Source organism: Chinchilla lanigera, unplaced genomic scaffold (assembly GCF_000276665.1).
Source record: "Chinchilla lanigera isolate Chin_1 unplaced genomic scaffold, ChiLan1.0 scaffold00067, whole genome shotgun sequence".
Taxonomy (NCBI): domain Eukaryota; kingdom Metazoa; phylum Chordata; class Mammalia; order Rodentia; family Chinchillidae; genus Chinchilla; species Chinchilla lanigera.
In genome coordinates this window covers 11,867,955-11,890,173 of record NW_004955468.1, presented here as the reverse complement: position 1 = coordinate 11,890,173, position 22,219 = coordinate 11,867,955, and the positions used below count along the sequence as shown (strand labels likewise).

Below are 22,219 nucleotides of genomic sequence, written 5' to 3'. Positions count from 1 at the left end.
TCCGATTTCCAGCACCTTCCCTCCCCAGAGGACAGAGCCCTGCCCTGCCTAGGCTGCCCAGGAAGCCAGCCTGGGTTGTTTGTTGAGGGATGGGAGCTTCTGTTCTGAAAAGGGGAGAAGCTTTCACCTGTGGATACAGTTAGTATTTACATTTCTAGAAACTATTACAGTATAAGACACATTGCCACTAGTTCCCCTCAGAATACTTCCCCTCGCTTCAAACACACTTATCCTATCACTTCTAATGCAGTTCTGGAAGTCTTTCGTCTTTCAGAGGTGTAACAAAAAGTATGGAGAACGCTGCTGCCGAGCGCCATCAAACAGAAAGGCAGGCTCATACAAACATTACGGCGGTCCTCACCCACCCCGCTCACTGCATCTGGCACTGTGCAATTTCTGGCTCTTCTCCGATGTCCAAGTGACCATGAAAGGCAAATGCTTTGAATAGATTCAGGATGTTGAGGCAGCCACAACAACTCCACTGAAGATACAAAAGAGGACTTCCAGAACTGCTCCAGAAAGTGGCAAGAATGACTGGAAAAGTGTGTTCAAAGCAAGGGAGAGTATTGTGAGGGAGGGTTAGCAGCAACGTGTCTTTTACCATAACCAAAAAAAAAAATATTCACCCTACATTTTGATCATACCTCATAAGATGGACTCAGGGGAAATATGGGCCACCAGAGAGACATGTCCCACTCAGGGGACAGGGCCACCTCCTCATGTCCGCTCCTCACTGCTCAGTCACTCTGTGCATGTCTGTTGGGTTTCTAGTCCTTGTCAGGCAACTGTGCTCGGCACGGGGCTGGAGGAGAGCTCGTGGCGGCCTTGAGAAGCTCTCAGCCCAGGCAGAGGCAGAGAGAGCGAGGCGAGCCCTGGAATTACAGTACAGAGTGGGAAATGCCACCCGGGCCAAGGGCAGAGCTGGCAAGGTGGTGATGGGCGTCATGTTAGCATCGGGCTCCGGGCTCACACTCACTCTCAGGGCCGGCTTGTTCACCCCCACTGTTCCATCTGTTGCTTTGTTTTTGCAATCTTTATTTCTGGCTTTGTTTTCCCTTTACTTGCCTAATAGCAGGCTTTTGGAAAAATTCCACCCTTGTTTCAGTTGGACTAAGGAAAAAGGGAATTGTCCACTCGTCAGCCAGAAGAGCCGAGGGGTGCTGGGTTCCCGCAGAGTTCAGGTGGCGAAGCCGAGGAGGCCAGGGCGGAGCCCGCGGCCTGGGGAAGGAGAGCAGAAAACACGCGGTGGGGGCAAGCGAGGCTGTGCTCTCTTCTGGGGCTCTCCTCCTGTCCCCTGCCTCTGTTCTGACTGAAGGGGAGAGTCGAGAACACCCTCCGCCTCAGAGAACCCAGGAAGCCCCAGATGTCCTTGCTCTTTCCACACTCAGGGCGCTTTGAAGGGTTTCCCTGCTCTTAGAAGCCAGCTTCTGCATTATCCACGGCAGAAGGCTCGGTGTGTGTGCAAGAAATGCCCCCTCGTCCCTCTCCCTCCTCCAGTCCCACCACACACACAGCTCCTGCTGTGTCCCCCGTCCTGCAACTACATTCATTTGTTCAACAAAAATTTATTGAACACTCACTTTGTGTCAGCAACTGGAGCTGCGTGAGTGGAAAGAGATGGCTATTTCCAAAGGTTACACAGGCAACCTGAGTGTGTGTGTGTGTGAGAGAGAGAGAGAGAGAGAGAGAGTGTGTGTATGTGCGCACACACACATGTGTGCAGGTTAGGGAAGCAGGAGGAAGAAGAATGGTTCAGAAACCTTAATGTGGGCTGTCAGATAGTTTGCATTCGATGCTGCCATTTACCAGCTGTGTGATCTTGACTAAATCGCATAACTTTTCTGTGCCTTTGTCACCTATCTGTGAAACAGAGACAATCACAGGTTGTCTGTTTGTATTTGGAGGCAGGGTTTTGCTGTGCAGTTCAGGCTGGCCTTAAACTCACTGTGTAGCCTTGACTGGCCTCAAACTCACATTGATTCTCCTGCCTCAGCCTCCTGAGTGCTGGGATTACAGGTGTGCACCACCACACCCACGCCCGGCTGTGACAATCACAGTTTTGAACCCTAGAGTTGTGAAACTAAATAAGTGAATGTGAGCACAGTGTATAAAACAGCACCCGGCACTAAGCTGGGTTTTGAGAAGTGCTATTAGTGGTTACTACTCCCGCCTACCTTGCTCAGAGGCACCTGTAAATGACCTTGTCCATGTAAATGACCCATTCTCCACATCTGTGGCTTGCTCAGCCTCGGTGACTCAGAGGCAGCCACCTAGTGCTAACTATGTCTTGCCCCCAGGCTCATCTCCTGCTCTCAGCCCGAAAACCTTTCTCTAACCAGACTGCTGTCATCTTCTGCCTTTGGTCATGCAGGTCCCACTGCTAGGGTGCTGGGGTGCTGAGGGGGGGAGAAGTGACATCCCGCCGTCCCTGGCCGCCCTCCAGACCCATGTGGACTCCTGCAGATCCCTCTGCCAGCTGCCATCCCGTGGGACAGGGGACGGCTGAGGGGATTCCAGCTCTGAGGAATCCCAGCATGGCATTACAGAGTGGGTGGCAGCTGGCACTGATCCTGGGCACAGAAATGGCAGGGCCCCTTGGGGGTCAGGACTGGGTCACGCCGAAGTCCCAGCGGCATTGTGCTGCCCCCCTTAGCTTGGGGGGCACCTGAGAACTTGGGTAGGAGCATGGGCTCAGCCAGGGCAAGGGGGAGGTTCGGGGAACACACTTGCACGTGGACACATGCGTGTGCATGCAGACACACACGTGCAGGCACCTGGCCCTTGGGAAGGAAGGAGAAGGCGGTGCGCATGTGTGTGTGTGTGTGTGCATGTGTGTGTGAGAGATGGCTTTGTGTTTCTGCAAGTGTGCTTGGGTGTGCATGATATCTGCATGTTTATCTTCTCTGCACACCTTTGATTCCATAGGGCTCTGCATGGGCTGATGTCCAGATGAGAGGCAGGTTTTTAATCTTTGCTTTATTTCCATCCTTTGCTTGAGCCTCTCAGCAAAACACCAGAAAGAATTTTCCCTTTGGGGAGAGTGGGAAAACAGTTGATCAGTGTAGCGAGCGGAGGCTTTGTTAGTGTACACAGCCGGTGTTCTTGTGTGCGATCCTTAGCTCCCTACGAGGCTGGGATCTGCGCATGTTTCAGGGAAGAGCTTCGCACTACTTGTGGGTTTGTCATTCCCACATGTCTTAGTGACTCGTGTAGCTGTCACTTGGTCTCCATAGCAGTTTCTTCTCATAGGTTGGTGTGTACTTCTGTGTGTGTTGGGCTCATATTCAACTTTGCCTCTAGTGATGTTTGCCTTTTAAAAAATCACATAACAGGGGTCAGCCAATCCTATGTAAGGGTTTTGCCAGTAACTAATCCATTAACCTTGGACAAGTTCCTTGGCTTCTTTATGCCGGGGTTTTTCTCACGGGGATAATAATAGCACAAAGCTCACCAGGTTCTGAGGAGGAGTCAATGAGATCGTGTTACACACCTGGCACAGGTCGGAACCCTGTAACGGTCCTGTCTTTGAACGAGGGCCGTGTCTCCTTGGTTGTGACTGCAGTGGGTGACATCGCAGGCAGATTATAAACTGCTTAGGGGCAGAGCGTGGGTCTTAATTGTCTCTAATAATACTCACGACACCTCAGTGCCTTGTACATATGTCACCCGGAGGTGAAATGAATTAAATAAGCATATGAAACGAGTCTGGTGTCTGACGCATGCCCACACCTGGTAGTACATGGGGTGGGTGGAGACTGGTGGTGCGATAGATAGACTGTGACAACACAGCCCAGCCAGGTGCCTGGCTCTTCAAGGCCACTATTGCACCTATCCCTCTCGGCCTCTTTGCCCCTTCTCCTCCGTGTCTGGTCTGGCCTGAGGCTCTCTTCCTCTTTTCTCTGCTCAGCGGCCCCAGGGCACAGCCTAGGTGCTGGGGAGCCTGTGTTTTCTCACGGGTGGTGCGAGTGGATAGGGAGCGCCCTTCTGTTTACGCAGCACGTTCCCCCCACCCCGTGCAGCGTCTGAGTGCCCACCGCTCTGCTGCGTGTGCGAGTGACGCCCTGCTGCGTGAAGCTCCTCTCGGTGACAGGGGCTACATGCGCCTGTGAATGTGACGCACCTCGTGCCTGGCATCTGCTCTCCTCCCCCAGCTTTCCCAGTTACATAAGCCGCACAGGGGCGAGTCGATCTTGGACCACGCGCGCCCTCTGCTGGCCACTTTCAGAAACCAGTTTCGGGAGGGGCTCTGGGAAGAAGCTTCATCTCCCTTCCGCCCTCCTGCCTCAGCCCCTCTGGGGACGTCAGCCGGTCCTCCAGCCCTACCTGGCCCTAGTTCCTTCCCAGCCCCAAGACACAGCGGGAGGGGGTGGGCCCTTAGCTCTCAGAAGAGCTCCTTCCTAATGCTTGTGCTGTGGCTGGGTCGCACGGCACATCTTCCAAGCGTTACATTGGTCTTGTTTACCAGGGCATTGCCGGTACCTAGAGCCCGGCTCAGTCAGTACTTGCTACATGAATGAGCTTATAGGGTGGGCAGGCTTGGAACGGGAGATGGTGGGGTGTAGACAGGTCTGGGGACAGGCCAGGGCAGGGCTCAAATCACATCTCAGCCAGTGAAAAGCTGTGTGGCCTTGGGCAAGATACTTAACCCTTCTGAAAGTCAGGTTTGTCTGCTGTCAAATGACATCACCTTGTAAAATAGGCAGTAAAGACTAGAAATAATGCCCAAGAGGGCCTTATTGTGTGAGCACTCCATAAATGGCCTCTATCATAATTATGATTTTAACATCTCTTAAACCTTAAGGATGGGGAAGGCTTTAAATCCACTCGGCTAACGGGAAAGTGGATTTTCCTTTGAAGCCTCCTGTAACTTCCGGGTTGCAGTTTGGAGAGAGACGTGGGTCTGGCGAAATCAGGCTGTGGAGAAGTCCAAGCGGGAAGGAACTGCACCTGCTGTCCCGCTTCTGGGCAGTCCTGGAGGCCAGGGCCAGGCCTCTGATTCCCTCCAGGCCCCACACCGTCCTCTCAGTCTCTCTGGCTTCTCCAGGGTGGCTGGGCCTCAGTTTCCCCCTCTGGCAAAGGCAGGTGGGAGTGGGAAGGCGGGAAAGGCGAAGGGCTCTAGCTGAGCTCTATGCTGGCCTCCCACCAATGCCACTCGGACAGACCGGCTGCCCCTTTGCCCCATCCTGGCCTCGTCCTCTCCGTCCCTCACACTCTCTGCCTTCAAAGTTGAGGGAAAGAGGGCAGGCGCCAGCCTTCCCAGCATAGGCCTATGTGCATGAGGTTCCTTCCCCTAAACCCCGGGTCTAAACTAAAACCAAACTTCTTAGGAAGCAGTTTAAAAATAATCCCAGATCCAAACAAACTCCCATCTCCTCTGTCACATCAGCTAGCCTGTGTCTTTTTTTGTTGTTTTTCTCTTTTGTCTTTTTGAGACACGGTCTTGCTATGCAGTTCAAACTGGCCTTGAGCTCACTTTGCAGCCCAGGCTGGTCTCGAACTCGCAGCGATCCTCCTTGCCTCAGCCTTCCAAGTGCTGGGATTACAGGCGTGCGCCACCACGCCCGGCAAGCCAGCCTGTGTCAAACGTTTCTGTACATTATCTCAGCCATCGCACATCCCTTTGGGTGAACGTCAACAAGCTCAGCGCAATCTGCGGAGGAGGAAGGTTAAAATACCGGCCCAGGATCATCCAACCAGGAAGTGAGTCCGGACGCCTTTTCCCTTGGGTTTGCCCTCCGAGCGGGGTGCAGACGTCTCCAGTGTCCCGGAGGGGAGGGGCTCGGAAGTACCTCGGCCCTAACTGCCCAGGCGTGGGAACTCCTGGCTCCCCCTCCCCTTATATCCTTAGGGTTTCCCACAGGACTAGCAGGACTTACAGCCTTAGGGTTTCGCGCAAATGCCTGGGTTCTAAGAGCGAGGCCAGTCACCTGACCCGCCCGGGGCGCCCGCGCCCACCTCTCCCGGGCCCTCTGCAAGTGCGGGTCCTAGGGCGCTGCGCCCGAGGCAGGAGGGATCGGGGAGCAGAGGCCGGGCCGGCTCGCTCGGCCAGCGGCAGAGGCGGAGCTCGCGGCCTTCGTCCCGCCCGGCGGGGAATCGGGGCGGAGCCTGGGCTGGCTGGAGGCCGGCGCGCCGGAGTGTGGCGCGGGCTTGGGCGGGGCCGGGAGCCGGGGCGCGGCGGGAATGGTCCCTCGAGCCGCGGAGGGCGGGAGGGAGAGGGGCGGGAGGAGGCGAGGAGGAGGGGACCTGGCCTCTCTTTAGCGGCTCCCCTCGGCTCCGCGCACCCACGCCTCGCCGCTCCGCTTCCTGCCCCCACCCGGGGATGCGCCCCCCGCGCCCGCGGCCCCCTAGAGCCCGCGCCGCCGTCCGAAGCCTCCCCAGAGCCCGCCGCGCAGGATGGGCGCCCCCGGCCCCGCGCCGCTGTCGCTGCTGCTAATGCTGGGTAAGCCGGTCCCGCCCCGTCTCCGAGACCGACCGCCGGGCAGGTGCCGGCCGTCCTTCCTGCGAACCGGGCGCCGCGCCGCCCGCAGGTGTGTCTTCTGTCTGCCCGGCTCCGCGCGGGGCTTCTCTCTGCGGCCACCCGCAGAGCCAGTCTGGGGAGACGGGGGCTCCCCAGCTCAAGGCCCGGGCGCCGGGGCATAGTGGGGGTTCCCCTCCCCCAGTGCGCCTCAAGCCCGCCAGGCCCGGATCGCGCCCCAGTGCTCCAGGGCTGGGCTTGGGTGTCTGCCCTGCGTGGGCAGTGCCCGCGGGTCCTCGTAAGTGCCCCAGAGTTGGCTGCAGGCCCGGGGACTGGTTCTGCCCACGGTCTTTGAAGTAAGTCTCCCTAATTGCTCCTCACACACTTCATCATATGAGGCTCTCTGCCTCCACCGCACCTCTAACCTGGGCCAAGCTCCGGTTTGCCCTTTTGCCCCTTCCCAGATGGCACTTGGTGGGTTGTCACACCCCGTTAGTCTCAGCTTCCCTTCTTCACCAGAAGCCAGGCTCCATGGATCCTGCTTCTGGGATCTCCAAGCACTCCGTCTCTGCCCTGGTGGATATTTATGGTGGAGCCTTCTGGCCAGCCCTGCGTGGGTGCATGAGGCTGGTGGCTGGAGGATTGGTTTGGGCCTGAGCTGGAGGCCTTCCGTAGGAAGTGTTTTGGGGAAGTGTGGCCTGGAGACGTGAAACTGCGTGTACAGCTGTTCCCGAGGCCAAAGCCCTTAAAATAAGCGCCCAGCATGGTGGGCACGCTGGAGCACCGCTGGAGCCAGGGCAGGGGCCCACAGTGCCCAGCTGCCTACTGTGTCTAGACCACAGCTATGCAGTGGCGCCAAGTAGACTCTTCTCTTGCCACAGGTCCCTAGGCCCCTGGTGGCCAGGATGAGACCTCTCCTTGGGGCCCTGGTTGGGAAGCAGATGGCTGAACATGGAAGGAGCTGTGGGGCCTGGTTGCCTAGTGCTTGCTGCTTTTCCCCAGTGGGCTTTGTGGAGTGGAGAGGAGCCCAGGGGAGGGGCAGGGGTGGGGCACTGAGAATGGAGGAGGCTGCCTGCATCTAAGTTCCTACTATCTGCAGTCTAGACATTTGTCTCGGATGGGGCAAATGAAGCAACTCACCCGAGAGCACACCTAAGTGAGTGTTGGGACTTGGATTCGAACCCAGACCCAATCCAGAGCAAACCTCTTTGCTCTCATGGCTGAGGTTCTCCTGGCTAGGGAGGGAGAGCTGAGTGGCAGCTGATCCCCTAAGGCTGTGGGGGTGACTTTCCCATGGGGATCTCCAAGCATCAGCAGTGGCAGAGCTAGGAAGGTAGGAGGGAGGCTTCCTTGCAGTCTGCCCCCAGGCAGCTGGGAAGATGTCATCTTGGCTGCCTCGCCTTCACCCTGGTTATGAAACACAAGTGCCTGGAGCAAGGCCCTCCTGAGTCACACACCCGTTCTTGTACTGGGGCTGGACCCAAGTGCCTGACTTCCGGCCTGTGCCCCAGCCCACCACCCAGGAGTTCACCTCCAGACACAGCTGGAGGAAGACAAAAGGAGCTGAGAGCTGGCAGTCAGGGTCTCGGACTCCTAGGTGTTTTCCTGCAGCCCTGTGGAAAGGCCTCAGGCGTTTCCCTGGCAGCCTGTGGGTGAGGTTGGTGAGGTTCGTCCCTTCAGACCTCTCCTTGGAGTTTCCCCATCCTCCCCGCGGCAGCGGTGTGTGGAGGCTGCTCAGGGAGACAGGATCGAGGCCCCTGCATTATAGTTTGCTGGTGTGTTTTCACGTGTAGTATGGGAGGAGACTGGCACCCCCCTTACATTCTGAGGTTCTTGGATCTCCTCTAGTGGGAGCCATGGAAGGATGGAGGAGGGAAGAAGCTGAGTGCCCCACGACGGTCAGGACTGTGCTGGGGTGGGGTGAGGGGGGCTGAAGGGGAGACTGAGATGGGACAGGGACGGCTGGGGGCTTAGTGCCTCCTAGAGAAAGGGAGCTGTAAGTAAAGGATGCAGATCATATGCAAATGAAGGCTTTGTTTGGGAGGGGAGCAGAGTGTATCAGCTGGGCTGGCCAGAAGGTTGGCGGCAGTGGGGGAGGGGATCTTCTGCCCCAGGCCTGGGCAGAGCCTGGTTCTTGCCCCAGAAGTCCCAGCTGCCTCGGCAGCCCTGCGGGGTGGGAGAAGCAGTGAGCTCATAGCACAGCTGGAGGGGGAGGGCAGTGTGGTGAGAACTCATGGGCTGGTGCCCTGTCCGGAGGCACAGGCCCCTGGCTCCATTGTCTGGCCCAGGTGACACAGCTGAGCCAACAAGCCCTTCTGAGTGAATGATGTGGGGGAGATAAGGTCGGCGGAAGCAAGGACAGGTGGATCAGGAAGCAGAGGCTCACTCTGCTGTGCCGCGGAGCTGTCTGGCCGGCCAGAAATGGGATGTTTCTGGGTTTTGAAACAAAGCTGGGCCTGTGTCACCTCTCTGAGCCCTGGATCCATTCCATCCCAGCATCCCTTCCCAGAACAGGGCCAGCTGTGTACCAGCCTTCCCTAGGTTGCTCTTCCGTTCACTGGAAGGAGCCAAGATTGGTGCTGGTGGCGCTGGTCATGGACAGGGACTCAGGCACCTCCAACTCCTTTTCCCCACAGGCATCGGGTGCTGTGCCCGGGAGGTGCTGGTCCCTAAGGGGCCCCTGTACCGTGTGGTTGGCACCACTGTCTTCATCCCCTGCAATGTGAGTGGCTATGAGGGCCCTGCCCAGCAAGACTTCGAGTGGTTCCTGTACAGGTCTGAGGCCCCAGAGGTTGCCCTGAGCATAATCAGCACAAGAGATGCCCAGTTCTCCTACGCTGTGTTTGCGCCCCGAGTGGCAGCTGGAGAGGTGCAGGTGCAGCGTCTCCGGGGTGATGCCGTGCTGCTGAGGATTGCCCACCTGCAGGCCCAGGATGCAGGCGTTTACGAGTGTTACACTCCCTCCACCGATGCCCGCTACCTCGGCAGCTACAGCGGCAAGGTGGAGCTGAGAGGTACCGGTCCCTGGGGTGGGGTGGGCCACAGCTGCTCTCAGGGCAGAAATAGGGGTAGAGGGCTGTCTAACTACACTCAGGTTTTGCATTTGGGGAACTCGAGGCCTAAAGTCTTGCCCCAGAGGCACCTGATGAGTCAGTGGCTGGGGTGAGACCAAACCCAGACCTCTTCCTTGCAGTCACTGTTACTTGGATATCAGGCTATCTCCCTGGAGAAGGAGAAGTGTCCCCATGCTGGCCAGTCCCCTCTCCATTCCCCAGAGGATGGGAAAGGCTGGTGGTTTGAACAGACTCTCTGGGAGGCCAGGACCCAGCGCTAGGGTGGGGAGGAGAGAGGAAGGGTAGAAGTTGGACTATGTGACATTCCCACTCTTCAGTTTGTCTTCTGAGAGGGAAGACAGAGCTGCTTTTCTGAGCATCAGACAGGAGCCAGGGTCAAACAAAAGGGTGAAAGGTGATGAGCTGGTTTGTGCAATTCAGCAAGTGTTTATTGAGTGCCTTGGTGTGCCCAGCACGGTAGCACTGCTGAGCTCCAGAAGAAATGATACAACTGCAGTCTTTGCCCTCTCGGAGCTCACAGTCTGTTCCGGGAAACAGCAGCAGGCTGCCAGCTCCCGGCTCTCCCTCATTCCTGCTGTCCTCTCCAGTTCTTCCAGATACGCTGCAGGTGTCTCCTGCGCCCCCGGGGCCCCGAGGCCGCCAGGCCCCAACCTCGCCCCCACGCCTGACTGTGTACGAGGGGCAGGAGCTGGCCCTGGGCTGCCTGGCGCGGACAAGCACACAGGAGCACACACACATGGCTGTGTCCTTTGGGCGAGCGGTGCCCGAAGCGCCAGTGGGCCGAGCGACTCTGCAGGAAGTGGTGGGACTGCGATCTGACCTGGCTGTGGAGGCCGGGGGACCCTATGCCGAGCGACTGACTGCTGGGGAGCTGTATCTGAGCAAGGGAGGGGCTGACCGGTACCGCATGGTGGTGGGAGGCACACAGGCAGGGGACGCAGGCACCTACCACTGTACTGCCGCGGAGTGGATTCAGGATCCTGATGGCAGCTGGGCCCAGATTGCGGAGAAAAGGGCTGTCCTGGCCCAAGTGGATGTGCAGACGCTGTGTGAGTGCCACATATCCTGCTGTGGGCACCGGGAGGGGGCGTCTCAGCGGGCACCTTGGCCACTTGGGGCTCTAGGGGATCATCGCTAGACTCCAGGGACTCTTTCTGTAGAGTGAGCAGCCCCATGGGACCGCTTCCCTCTCTCCCTGTGGCCATGACTGGTTTTCTCGACCAGTTTTTCTAGAGATTGGGAGAGGAGAGAGGAAAGCCGTGGCTGCGGGGTGAGATTCAGGCCCCTGCGTTGGGGAGAGGGTCCCATACAGTGAAGGACCAGCAGGAGCCTCTAAATCGCAGCCAGCAAGGAAGGAATTGCAGGTGGGGAAGCAGGCGCCTCTGCACCCTCCCTCCATGACCCCCTTCCCCTCCTGTGTTTCAGCCAGCCAGCTGGCAGTGACAGTGGGCCCTGGAGAACGCCGCGTCGGCCCAGGGGAACCCTTGGAACTGCTGTGCAATGTGTCTGGGGCGCTGCCCCCGCAGGGCCGCCATGCTGCCTACTCCGTGGGTTGGGAGATGGCACCCGCAGGGGCACCTGGGCCTGGCCGCCTGGTAGCCCAGCTGGACACAGAAGGGGTGGTTAGCCTGGGCCCTGGCTATGAGGGCCGGCACATTGCCATGGAGAAGGTGGCATCCAGAACCTACCGTCTACGGTTGGAGGCTGCCAGGCCTGGTGATGCGGGTACCTACCGCTGCCTGGCCAAGGCCTACGTTCGAGGGACTGGGACCCGGCTTCGTGAGGCAGCCAGCGCCCGCTCTCGTCCGCTCCCTGTGCACGTGCGGGAGGAAGGTGAGAGGGGTTGGGGCCTGGTGGGGTTCCGGGCTTGTAGAACCCTTTTCCTTCTGGGCCCGTGTCCCATTCCCCCTCTCCATCAGGATTGGGGGGCTACGCTGAGCTTTCTCAGGGGTTATTTGGACAATAGCCCTAAATTCATGACTTCTAACCTTCACCCTCTGACCCTTGTCCTTTTCTCTGCAGGTGTGGTGCTGGAGGCTGTGGCGCAGCTCACAGGGGGCACCGTGTACCGAGGAGAGACCGCCTCGCTACTGTGCAACATCTCGGTGCGCGGCGGCCCCCCTGGGCTGCGGCTGGCTGCCAGCTGGTGGGTGGAGCGACAGGAGGACGGGGAGCAGAGCTCTGTCCCTGCCCAGCTGGTGGGCGGCATGAACCAGGATGGTGTGGCAGAGCTGGGGGTCCGGCCGGGAGGAGGCCCGGTCAGTGTGGAGCTGGTGGGGCCTCGAAGCCATCGGCTGAGACTGCATAGCTTGGGGCCCGAGGACGAAGGCGTGTACCACTGCACCCCCAGCGCCTGGGTGCAGCATGCCGACTACACCTGGTACCAGGCGGGCAGCACCCGCTCGGGGCCTGTCACAGTCTACCCCTACACGCATGGTGAGCGACTCCTACCCTCCACCCTCCTCCCACAGCCCCTGCCCCATCCCTCCATCTTCCCATCCTTCTTGCATCTCTTTGTGGGAAAAGCCCCTTAGTGCCCAGCCCAGCGGTGGTGGGCTTGAGCACCGACAGGACGGGTTCTGGGAGGCCTGGCTGTGCATGGGTGATGGGTTCAGGTATCCTGATGCGGGGAGAGTGCCGCTGAGTGTGACAGTGGCTGCAGGATGATGACGACGTTCCTTCTTCACCTAGCTCTAGATACCCTACTTGTGCCCATGCTGGTGGGTTCGGGGGTGGCCCTAGTCACGGGCGCCGTCGTCCTCGCCACTATCACCTGCTGCTTCATGAAGAGGCTGAGGAAGCGGTGATCCCTCGCTCCCAGGTGAGGGAAAGACCCCCCCATCTTTATCTCCCCCATACAGGCTTCCCCATACAGTCTTGAGCTGCTCCTTCCCACGGCCCTCTCAGGGGAGGAACAATCAGCTCAGCTCTGCAGGGTCCTGCTTGTCATGGGTTGAGGGCCAAGAGGGAGTCCTGCTCGTTCGGGGCTCCGTCCTTACTCCACTCTGCTCTCAGTTCTTGCAGGTGCCGACTGTCTTCCAGCCAGCTCCAAGCCCTCCTCTGGTCACCTGTACGCCCCCTCCCTCTACCCACCCTTCCTTTAATTTATTTGACCTGCACCTACCCAGGGCAAGAGACAAGGCCCCTACTCCTTATACCTTCCCTCCCAAACTCCCCTCTGGCCTTCTGTTCTTGGTCTCATACCCATGCTGTGGGAAGGCCATTCCCCGTCCTCAAACTAGTTTTTCTAAAATGTGAATAAACTTGTTTTGTAAGATCCAGGCCTGGCTGTGTCTTCCCCCACCGTGAGGCTGTAAAAGGCTGGGTGTGCAGTAGTAGGGAGGTTGTTGGGGGTTGACAACCTATTCTGAACAACCCAGGCCTCTTCCCATCATAAACACCATCTGGCCTTTGTAGGCCTTGCCTCCCACCCCAGGAGGGGGCTCCTGGGTCCCATCTGCCACCTAAGTTGTGGCTGCTGAGGCAACTCCTAATGGGGCTCCTGTTCAAGGAGGGGCGCATAGGAAGGGAGAATGAGCTACAGCTCAGCTTGGTCCTGGCTTTGCAACCCTTTCCCAAGTTACAGGGCAGGGACTTCCAGGGCCAGTGTCCTTTGTGAGCTCCCAGCCTCGGCCACACCCCTCTGTCTGTCTCCTTCTGGTTGGGTCTCATTCTGGAGCCTGACTCCTCCCATCAGGCCCTGGGGCCTCAGTCTTTTTCCTCCTGACCTTGATTATTCTGTCTGACAGCAACAGAATAGGAGCCTCAGAACTCAGCCTCCTGGATATCAGGGAGAATAACAGTGGGGGAGAGCCTGTGTCTGCTGCACCCACAGAATGTTGCACCTGCATACATCGTCCACCCTGCACCCCATGTGGCTTCACCTATGGATTCTCTGCTCCTAACATTCTCAGTTCTGCACCTTAAGAAGCAGCCAGTCTACCTCCTTCAATTCAGTGATTTAACATTTATTGAGTTTTACTAGTTTTGCTAAGTCATTTTTACAGATGTGGAAACTGAGGCCCAGAGACCTATGCAGCTGGCTCAGAGCCATACAGCTGATCAGCGGCAGTCAGTGTTGGCACTAGAGCCCCCATCTGACTCTGCACTGTACAGTGGTGCCCTGAGCAGTGATGGTGGCAAGGACAGGTGTGGCAGCGTCTCAGCGACTTCTGGGCAGGAGGGGCCTGCTGTAGCCTCAGTTTCTCCATCTGTCCGACTGCAGCGGCTTTAGTGCTGAATGAGTGTGCCTGGGAACCAAGCAGCTGCCCCCTCCTGTCCAGACTCCATCTGTTCACTGAAAGAACCCTGGATCACTCCCCATGCCTCACCCCATGTCTGTGTTTGGAGGAGCAGCCCATCCTGGCATTCAAGGACCCTGGCTTTGATTGGCTGTGACCCAGGTAGCCCCAGGACCTCAGGCGGAAAGATATCCATGCCTGGACTTAAGGGAAGGGACGGGGCTGGGTCCTTCTCGTGAATGCAAACTGGGATGACTCCATTTCTTCTGGGAGATACACAGTGCCCCATAGAATCCCTGCCTCCCAGCCTGGAACAGGACAGACTTGGGTGCCTGCCCCCCTCATGCAGCTCAGGCTCTTAGGCAAGGACGGGAATGGGGGCTGCCAGGGCTGGAGGGACAGAGGTCCTGGCTGGGCCATCAGGGGACATGCTCACCTGGGCTGCACTTTCCCCAGAAGGCCACCTCAGGTCCTCTCAACCGGCCCACCGCCCCTTCTCTGCCATCTTGGGATCACTGTGCATCTCCAGGCATCTCTGGTGCAGTGGTGCAGACAGCAGGGCACAGACACGCACAGGTCTGGACTTGGCTTTTCTTTCAGTCCCTCCTGGCTTTTAGTCCTGCAAGCTCTTCCTGCTTTAGTTCAACTCTTCAGCCTGCACTCAGGTCCCCTTCCACACACGTTGCTCTACCCTTTATATTTCTCTGCTCCCAGAGGGTCTTCAGCTTATATGCTGCATTGCAACGTAGTCGAGTAGCGTCAGTATGACTTGGGAACTTGTCAGACATGCCAATTTCTGGTTTCCACCTGACCTACTGAGTCAGAACCCTGGGAGCGGGGCCCAGCGATCTGTGTTTTAACAAGCTCTCCAGGTGATCCCGTACACAGCAGTTTTACAACTGCAGGCTTTCATCATTTCCCCTGTCTTACTCAACCTCTGGCTTTCTAACTACCAAAACACTCCCATCCCCTGCTCCAAGAGATTGCACAGGTTCTCCATGTGAACTGGACCTCATCCAATGGCCACAGGTATATTCCCGATCTTCCCATGTGCTCTGGGTTCCAGCACTAGGAACCCACGTTGGTGAATGCCCTCTCTCCCTGACATCCAAGAAGTCATCTGAATGACCCTCCCCATGGTGCCCCAAGGACAAATGCTGCTTTCCCAAGGGTTTCCCATCTGCCCCCACGAACCTACTTTCTAGATCTTGCCCCTGACCCTTCTTCCACTTCAGAACCTCTCTCCCGTCCTCTTCTGCAGTGTTATCTGCAAGATCTCCCTCCACAAACTAGCCATCCCTTGCTCCAGGGCCCCAGCGCTGGCATCTGCTCCTGCCGCCTGTTGCCCTGCACTCCAAGGGTTCAGGTCACTGACACTTTCCCAAGCTCCCGTGCAACCCTTTCTCCGGGTGAGCCTGTCACCGAGGGAGGGTGGAGGTGGGGGGGCACCGTGCTCATTTGTGCCCACCTCCACCCAGTCTCCTCTCGTTCAGCTTGGGCCACTGTGCCCACTTAGACAGGTGGGCCGCACACGGGGAGGCTGGCTGAGGAGGTGAATGGGGACTGTTCTCCAAGCCATGCATCTGGCCTGGGGCTGTGTCTGCTTGGAAGAAAAGGGTACCCACCTTTCTAGAACCTGCACAAAGGTGTGCTGCAGGTATCCACAGCCCATGTACTTGTCCATCAGCCACCACCTGCCTGTCCAGCCCCCACCAGTTCGTCCTTCTGACTGTCCATCCACCCATGAGCAGATGTGAAGGTCAAACACAGACAGGTGTGTGCACCTTTCCCTGCCCTCCACTCTCCTCAAGCCAGGGCCTCTCCCTTCCTATTGGATCCTAGACTCAAGGTTCTCAGGCGGCCTCTCCATTCCCCGGGACTTTGCCTGCTTCCTCCTCTTCCACCTCCAGGGTGCAGCTCCCCAGGTACCTGTGTCTGGCCCCCTGTCTGCCACAGGGGTCTGGAGGGAACTGGTCACACCTTGGACTCATTCTCCGGGGGTGGCAGGCAGCCATTCTGCTCCTTGTCATCCCCAGCTCCCCCACCGGCGCCCTCCCCAGCACCCTCCTCCTCCACCTTCTCATCCAGCCGGCTGGGGATGGACCAGTAGAGATGGGCATCAAGGCGGGCTGCAGCCTCTGCCAGTTCCCGGGCACTGCACGAAGGTGTGGGCACCTCAAAGGTCTCGTGGAAGCTGGCATAGTCCACCTCGTAGAAGCCATCCTCCAGGGTCAGTACTGATGTAAAGCGGTGGCCCCATAGCACCTCGTCCACCAGATAGGAGCTCCGAGCTTGGCATGTCATCCCTGGCGGGGGGAGCAGGGGGAACAGGTCAGCGGGATCCCAGCCCCAGGTGTCCCTCTCCTGCCTCTCATCCCCAGCCCGTGTTCCCAGCACCCTTCCCTCCACCCTTCCCCACGGGCCCCCTTTGGTCCAGCCTGCTTTTGCCCGTCCTTGCTCGTCTCTCTCACCTCTTTTCCACTTGCCTGTCCACATTCTCTCTCCTCTCCTTTGCCAGTGCCAATCACAGAAGCTTTACCCTGACACTTAACCTTAAGGATCGTCAGTCTAATTTCCCATTCCACAGAGGGCTCCCCACTGCAGCGTGCCCAACCGTGGGCATCTAGCTTGTACTTGGTTACCTCCTAGGACTGAGAGCCCACCACCTCATAAAGAACCCACTCCTTTGTGTGATGGCTTTAGTAGATGGGTCATTCTTTTCTCAGGCTGAATAAAGTCTGCCTCCTGGGATTTGCACTCTGGCCAGTCCCTTTCCACTTGACACCCCTGTGGGGGTCTGAACACAGGAGTCTCGGGTTTCCTGAGGTCTTCACCTCTGTGACTGAACATCCCTGCCTGCTCGTCGACTGACCTGGCTTCCACAAGTGTTACTTTCTTGATTGCAGACCCTTAGATGCCCCTCTGAGTGTGGCAAATTCTCCCTCTGTGGCCCAATCCATGTGTAAGAGAGGGCTCACCGTCTCACCCTCTCTTCTGGTCAGGGTGCTTTCACTGATAGGGCCCGTGATTACATTACATAAATGCTTCTGGAAGCTGCATCGCATTGCTACGACATCAAGCCCATGGCCAACTAAAAAGCCTCAGTTCTTTTTTTCACCAAAGCTTTTCCATGCTGTGCTTACATAAGTGATTTTTTTTTTAAAGCCTAAATGTAGAATTTTATATTTATTCCTTTTAAAATGTCATCTTGTTGGGTTTTGGCTCATTATTCTTGCTTTTCAAAAGCATTCTGAATCCCAAAATATGACCATCCTTTCCAGCTTGATCTCTTCAGGAAGATCAGACCCCTGTGTCCTTGCCCCATTCTCCCTAGTTCTCCAGGCCTGTGTCCTACCCACCCTGTGGGGCGTTGCACCCCCAGGCCAGGCCATCAGCCTACCCCAGAGCCACTGTGCAAACCAGTATCTACCTCGGAACAGAGAGGGAGGGGTGTAGAAGAGCAACCCCTGGCTGACCAGACACCCTGGGAGCAGTGGTACTCTTCGGTGAAGGCTGGAACAGGAAGAATCCTATTTTGGAAGCTGCATGACATTGCTATCCAAGGGGAGATGGGAAGAAGAGGAGCAGGGGAGGGAGGGGAAGAGGGAGGGGGCTGACAGGCAGAGAAGAAAGGGCTGGGGGACTGGGACAAGGGAATAAGAAGGCAGGCGGGGACCTCCCTGAAAGGAGGGGCCCTGCCCGAGGTACTGGCAAAAAAGGAGCAACAGCTGGGGAGATAAAGGAAGAACAGTGGAGTCTTAAGAGGGAAGAACTAGGGAGAGCCCAGGGCCAGTGAAGGGGGAATGGGAACAGGGAGGGGGAGTGGTGGTGGGGGGTGCAGCGGTGGTCAGCTTGGGAGGACCAGGGAAGGGGTGTGAACGTACCAGCACCAGCAGGTCTGGCCCTGGCGCCTTGGCCCGAACTGCAGTGCCCCCTAGTGGGCCTTTATCTCCATCGGCATTTTTCTCACCTAACCTCTAGATCTAGAGTCCTAAGGGAAGGCTCCCTCCCACACTGGTCTTTTGTTACCTGCTCCCAAACCCTGCACTGTGCGGGCCTGAGGGAGAGGTGCTGACATCACAGTGGAGTTTCCAGTTCCTTACGGGAAGGGACTAGAAGTGGTAGTATCATTTATTTCCCTTGTCGGTGGAAGCTGATAGTCTAAGGGACAGGATAACTGACCAGGTATCAACCGCTCCTCGAGGTCTTCTCCTAGGAGTAACTCAAGCCATGGACAACCTTGACCGTCAAATCCCGGGGACTTACACCTCTCAACAAGGAAAACCATGATCCTAAACCTCATTCCCTCTCTGGACCATGAAACACTGAAGCCGGCAGCTCTGCGTCCAGTGCCGATACCACCTGCTACTTACTGGCCTGTGACAGCAGAGAATTTACTTAGCCTCTCCGTTGGAGCTAAGCTTGACAAATAAGCACAATAATCAGAAGTTACCTACAGAGGGTTTGGGCTAGGAGTAAATGAGCTCAGAGGTGCAGAGTGCTTTGGAACTGTGCACCACACCGAGCAAGCACCCCGGAGCGTTAGGAGCTGTTATTCCTCTCCTAGTCCGAGTGACACAGACCTCTCATTACAGAAGAACTTCTCCAAGCTTCTTCTGGCCCTCTGTGAAGTGGTCCGGCTCATGCCTCCCTCTGGCCCCCAGATGCCCCCATATCAATCTCCCAGTCTCCACCAGTCCCTCCCTCCACCCTCCTGCACCATCCTGGCTCCTCTTCTTGCCCCTGCTTTTTTCACCCGGGGAACCCTGCTCCCTCTGTTCCCGGGGCCCGTCCGCACCCGTGGCTTCCACCATGCCCTCGAGGATGACCACGATCTCGAAGTCGTCCCGCTCCAGGGCGCGGCGTGATGCCTCCCAGAAGGGGCTGGCGGCGTCGATTTCGTGGCTGATGACCAGCGGCGAGACGAGGAAGAGACGATCGTCGCCCGTGTCGAAGCCCACGCTGAGGTCGGTCTGGTGCAGGGGGATGAACTCGCCCTCCAGGGTCTGGCGCGAGCGGATGAGCTTGGCACGGATGGAGGCCTCGACGATGTGCGAGGAGCGCAGGTCGCCCACGCGGAACATGAGGCACAGGCGCCCATCGCGCAAGGACACCACGGCGTGCGAGGAGAAGACGAGCGTGGCGGCACGCTTGTTGGGCTGCGAGATCTTGACGAACATGCAGCCCACCATGAAGGCGTTCACCATGGAGCCCAGGATGGCCTGCAGCAGCAGGAGCACGATGCCCTCGGGGCACTGGTCGGTGATGACTCGGTGCCCGTAGCCGATGGTGGTCTCCGTCTCGATGGAGAAGAGGAAGGCGGCCACGAAGCCGTTGAGGTTGTTGACGCACGGCGTCCACGCAGTGTCCTCCAGGTGCTCCAGGTCCCCGCGGCCGTAGGCGATCAGCCACCAGATGGCGCCGAAGAAGAGCCAGGTGAGCGCGTAGGCGAGCACGAAGAAGAGCAGGCTGAGGCGCCACTGCAGGTCCACCAGCGTGGTGAACAGGTCGGTCAGGTAGCGGTACGTCTCGCGCACGTTGCCCTGCTGCACGTTGCACCTGCCGTCCTTCTCCACGTAGCGCTGGCGCCCGCGCCGCCGGGGCGGCTCCTCCGGTCCGGGCGAGAAGGCCGCGTTCTCCTGCGCCATGGCGACGGCGACACGCGTCAGGGAGAGCGCGGCGCGCTCCTGCAGACCGCTGGGGGCCCCGGCGGCGTCGGGGGTCCTGGAGGGGCTTCAGAAAGGTTTGCCGAGTTAACCCGACCGGTGGGAGACCTCAGGGACAGCCCCAAGGGGCTAGGTGGTCCGGAGCGCCCCCGTTCGTTTGTCTGCCTCAATTTTCCCACCAATAGAATGGGAAGCATACGTAGAACTTTATCTGCCTCGAAACTTAAAAAACCGAGGATCCAGTGGGATAATAGACGTTTAAGGGATAGCCCTAGGTAAAGCTGACCACTATTTTCAGAGGAAGGAGGTGCTACAGATCTTGGCACCACTTCTGGCCCGGGTGTGCAGCATCTTGGCTACCTGGAACAAAACATTCAGGCCAAGAGGCTCCTTGGGGTCAGGTAGTTAATGTTCCTCTATGATGTGGAGCCCTCCCTGCCGCGGGGACTTCCACCTCCCTTTCCCTGGCTATTATGTGCACTGCCCATTCCAATGACTGTCTCCACAAATTCAACCCCAAGGCTCTTTTGAAGTTCATCCCCACATCAAAACACCATCTTCCCTAGATGTTCCTCCCTGGGGCTCGTTCTCCCCACCTCCCTCCTACACGCTCTCCCCATGACAAACTTACCAACGACAGACAAACTCAAGCTGCGGCAAGTAAGTGAAAATTCTCCAGTGCACGAGGGTCGCACTTTCCCACAGTAGGACATTCCCACTGGAAATCCTGGAGGCCTAACCCTGCTCGTTGCTGTTCTGGTGTCACCCCATTTCCCATGGGTTCCTTCCCCAAAGGAGACAGCCTGAAAATGGGGCTGGGGTGGGGAGGGCTAGGGGAGGTGAGATCAACACCTACAGCCAAGGTGAGGGAAGTACAGGCCTCACCAAGAGTTAAGCTTGTGTCCCTGTCGTTTTCTTTGCTTCATAAGATGTGAAATCAGACCAAGTGAAGCGCTCGGCACCTTCCTTTATCCTCCCCCAGATCTTTCCCCACAGCCTCCTACTTCCCATTCACTGCATCAATCCCACTCCCACCTGCCATATGTCCCGAAGCCCACTTTTCCAGCAAAGCCTGTGTTCCAAGTGAAGTCTACCTAATTTTCCTTCAAATTCTTCCCTCACCCCCAAGAGCACTGGGAGCCACCGTCTTTCTTGACAGACAGGTTCAGAGTCCTTTCCTAGTCACCCAGGGTCCTCCAAGAGGTATGGACTACAGAGACAGGTCTAGAATGAGGATTTAGGATTTGTCAACCTTCTTCTTTTTCCTGGGAATTTTCCTCTCCTCCATTCCAGGGAAATTTGGGCTGGTTGTGGGTGGAGGGGGCAGGAGTATGACATAAGGATCACAGATGGCCTGGACATTTGACCAGGTCCTGAGCAGCCATTGCTCAGATATGCATTTCCAAACCTAGCTCTTCAAATTTTAAATTCTGGAGTGAAGTGCTCCATCACCAGAGCTTAGGAGAGGGTGTGTTTATAGGGGCAGAGGGCAGGAGAAACTAAAAAGAGATGCCTGGAGCTTAAGGCTATCATCCCGTCAACCCACCCACATGCTTTTATTTTCATGCAGTCAGGGGACACAAGGTCCAGGAGCACCAGGCAGTGGTAGACTAGGGTCTTCTTCTCCCCACCAACAGGATTCCTTTTCCCTCCCTGCAGCTCAGGGTGTCCACTGGAAGTGGTCTGTATTTGCTGGCATGGAGACCCCAGGACATGCAGTGAAAGTGCCCAGGTCTCAGTCATGCTAGCTTTAGCCCCAGGCAGCCTTCTAGACCTTCTCTCAGGGTCTTAGAGAATCTGATTTCCTTCTCTTTGCCCAGGGATGGGGAGAGGAACCCAATACATGAATCACCCCCAGAACTGTCTCATGCCACAGATCTAGGTGAGCCTTTTTTGAATGTGTCCCATCTTTGGTTTTCCTGAATGAGTGAAGGAAAAGTATGCAACTCTTGCCTCTGTCTCAAGATCAAGGACTTGGTTTCTGCATCTTCCCTCCAATAATTCTGGTTCCTCCAGCCTACTCCTCAGTTGTGCATGCTGTGGCCCATTTTCAGAAGACCCCAGTACCACACTTTCCTGGACCCTTTTTCCTCCCCCTACAGAGTGCAGGACAGCAAGGGGGGCTTATTCTTTTTGAAGGAGATCTAGTGAAAACTGCCCAGGAACCAGCCCCTGCCAAATCCCCACTTGCTTTAGAAATAGGGGCCCAGACCCCAAGTCCCCACAACTCAACTCACAGTGCGTGGAGAGGAGAGTAGCTGGCAGCAGAGACCCCCGGAGGGTGGTGTCCATGCCCCTGACACTGCCCCCCACGGGCCCTGTTGGAGAGTGGCAGCCGCAGACACTGCTTTCACCTAAATGTAGCGGCAGCGCTGACTAGGACTCGCTATCTGTGTCATCCCCACTTCCCAGGCTCCCCTGCTCCTCTCTCGTTTCCACGGCAACCAGTCTGGCGACAGCTCCACAGCATCCCCTCCCTTCCCTAGTCCTGGGTACCACTAGGGGCTGATCCACACGCCAGAGCTATTTTTAGCCAAAGTCCCTCCTCCTGGACACTCAGAGCTCGCCTCCTCACCCCCTCAGAGAAGGAAAAAAAAAATAGAAAAGCAAAGTTGGCACGCTAGTCCTTTCCTAAGAGGCTCCTTTCTCTGGTAAATATAGGCTCTGAGGTGTTTGGGAGTAAAGTGTTTGGTTTCCTGGGGTTTCAGAGGGCCATCGGGGAGCTCATCGCCTCCAAAGGAGGTCTCTGGGTGCAGGTACTGCTTTGGGGTCAGGCCCATCCTT

General features: G+C 57.4%; 2 protein-coding genes across 3 annotated transcripts; one reads left to right on the top strand and one right to left on the bottom strand.

Annotated features, from left to right (window-relative positions):
- Positions 1-6,211: 6,211 nt before the first annotated feature.
- Igsf8 (immunoglobulin superfamily, member 8) lies at positions 6,212-12,805 on the top strand. Its single transcript, XM_005400193.2, has 7 exons — positions 6,212-6,439; positions 9,091-9,468; positions 10,116-10,577; positions 10,954-11,361; positions 11,551-11,964; positions 12,220-12,349; positions 12,544-12,805. Exons 1-6 carry the CDS (start codon positions 6,394-6,396, stop codon positions 12,333-12,335), a joined length of 1,824 nt encoding a protein of 607 aa, XP_005400250.1. The 5' UTR covers positions 6,212-6,393; the 3' UTR covers positions 12,336-12,349; positions 12,544-12,805.
- A 70-nt stretch (positions 12,806-12,875) lies between these two features.
- Positions 12,876-21,816, bottom strand: Kcnj9 (potassium channel, inwardly rectifying subfamily J, member 9). 2 transcript variants are annotated; one of them, XM_005400191.2, is made up of 3 exons: positions 21,673-21,816; positions 18,568-19,502; positions 12,876-16,075 (listed from the first exon to the last, which is right to left on the bottom strand). In XM_005400191.2, the coding sequence occupies exons 2-3, from the start codon at positions 19,415-19,417 to the stop codon at positions 15,744-15,746; spliced, it is 1,182 nt and encodes a 393-aa protein (XP_005400248.1). In that variant the 5' UTR covers positions 19,418-19,502; positions 21,673-21,816; the 3' UTR covers positions 12,876-15,743. The 2 variants fall into 2 exon arrangements, with proteins under 2 accessions (XP_005400248.1, XP_005400249.1); XM_005400192.2 differs by lacking the exon at positions 21,673-21,816 and adding an exon at positions 20,067-21,639.
- Positions 21,817-22,219: the final 403 nt, after the last annotated feature.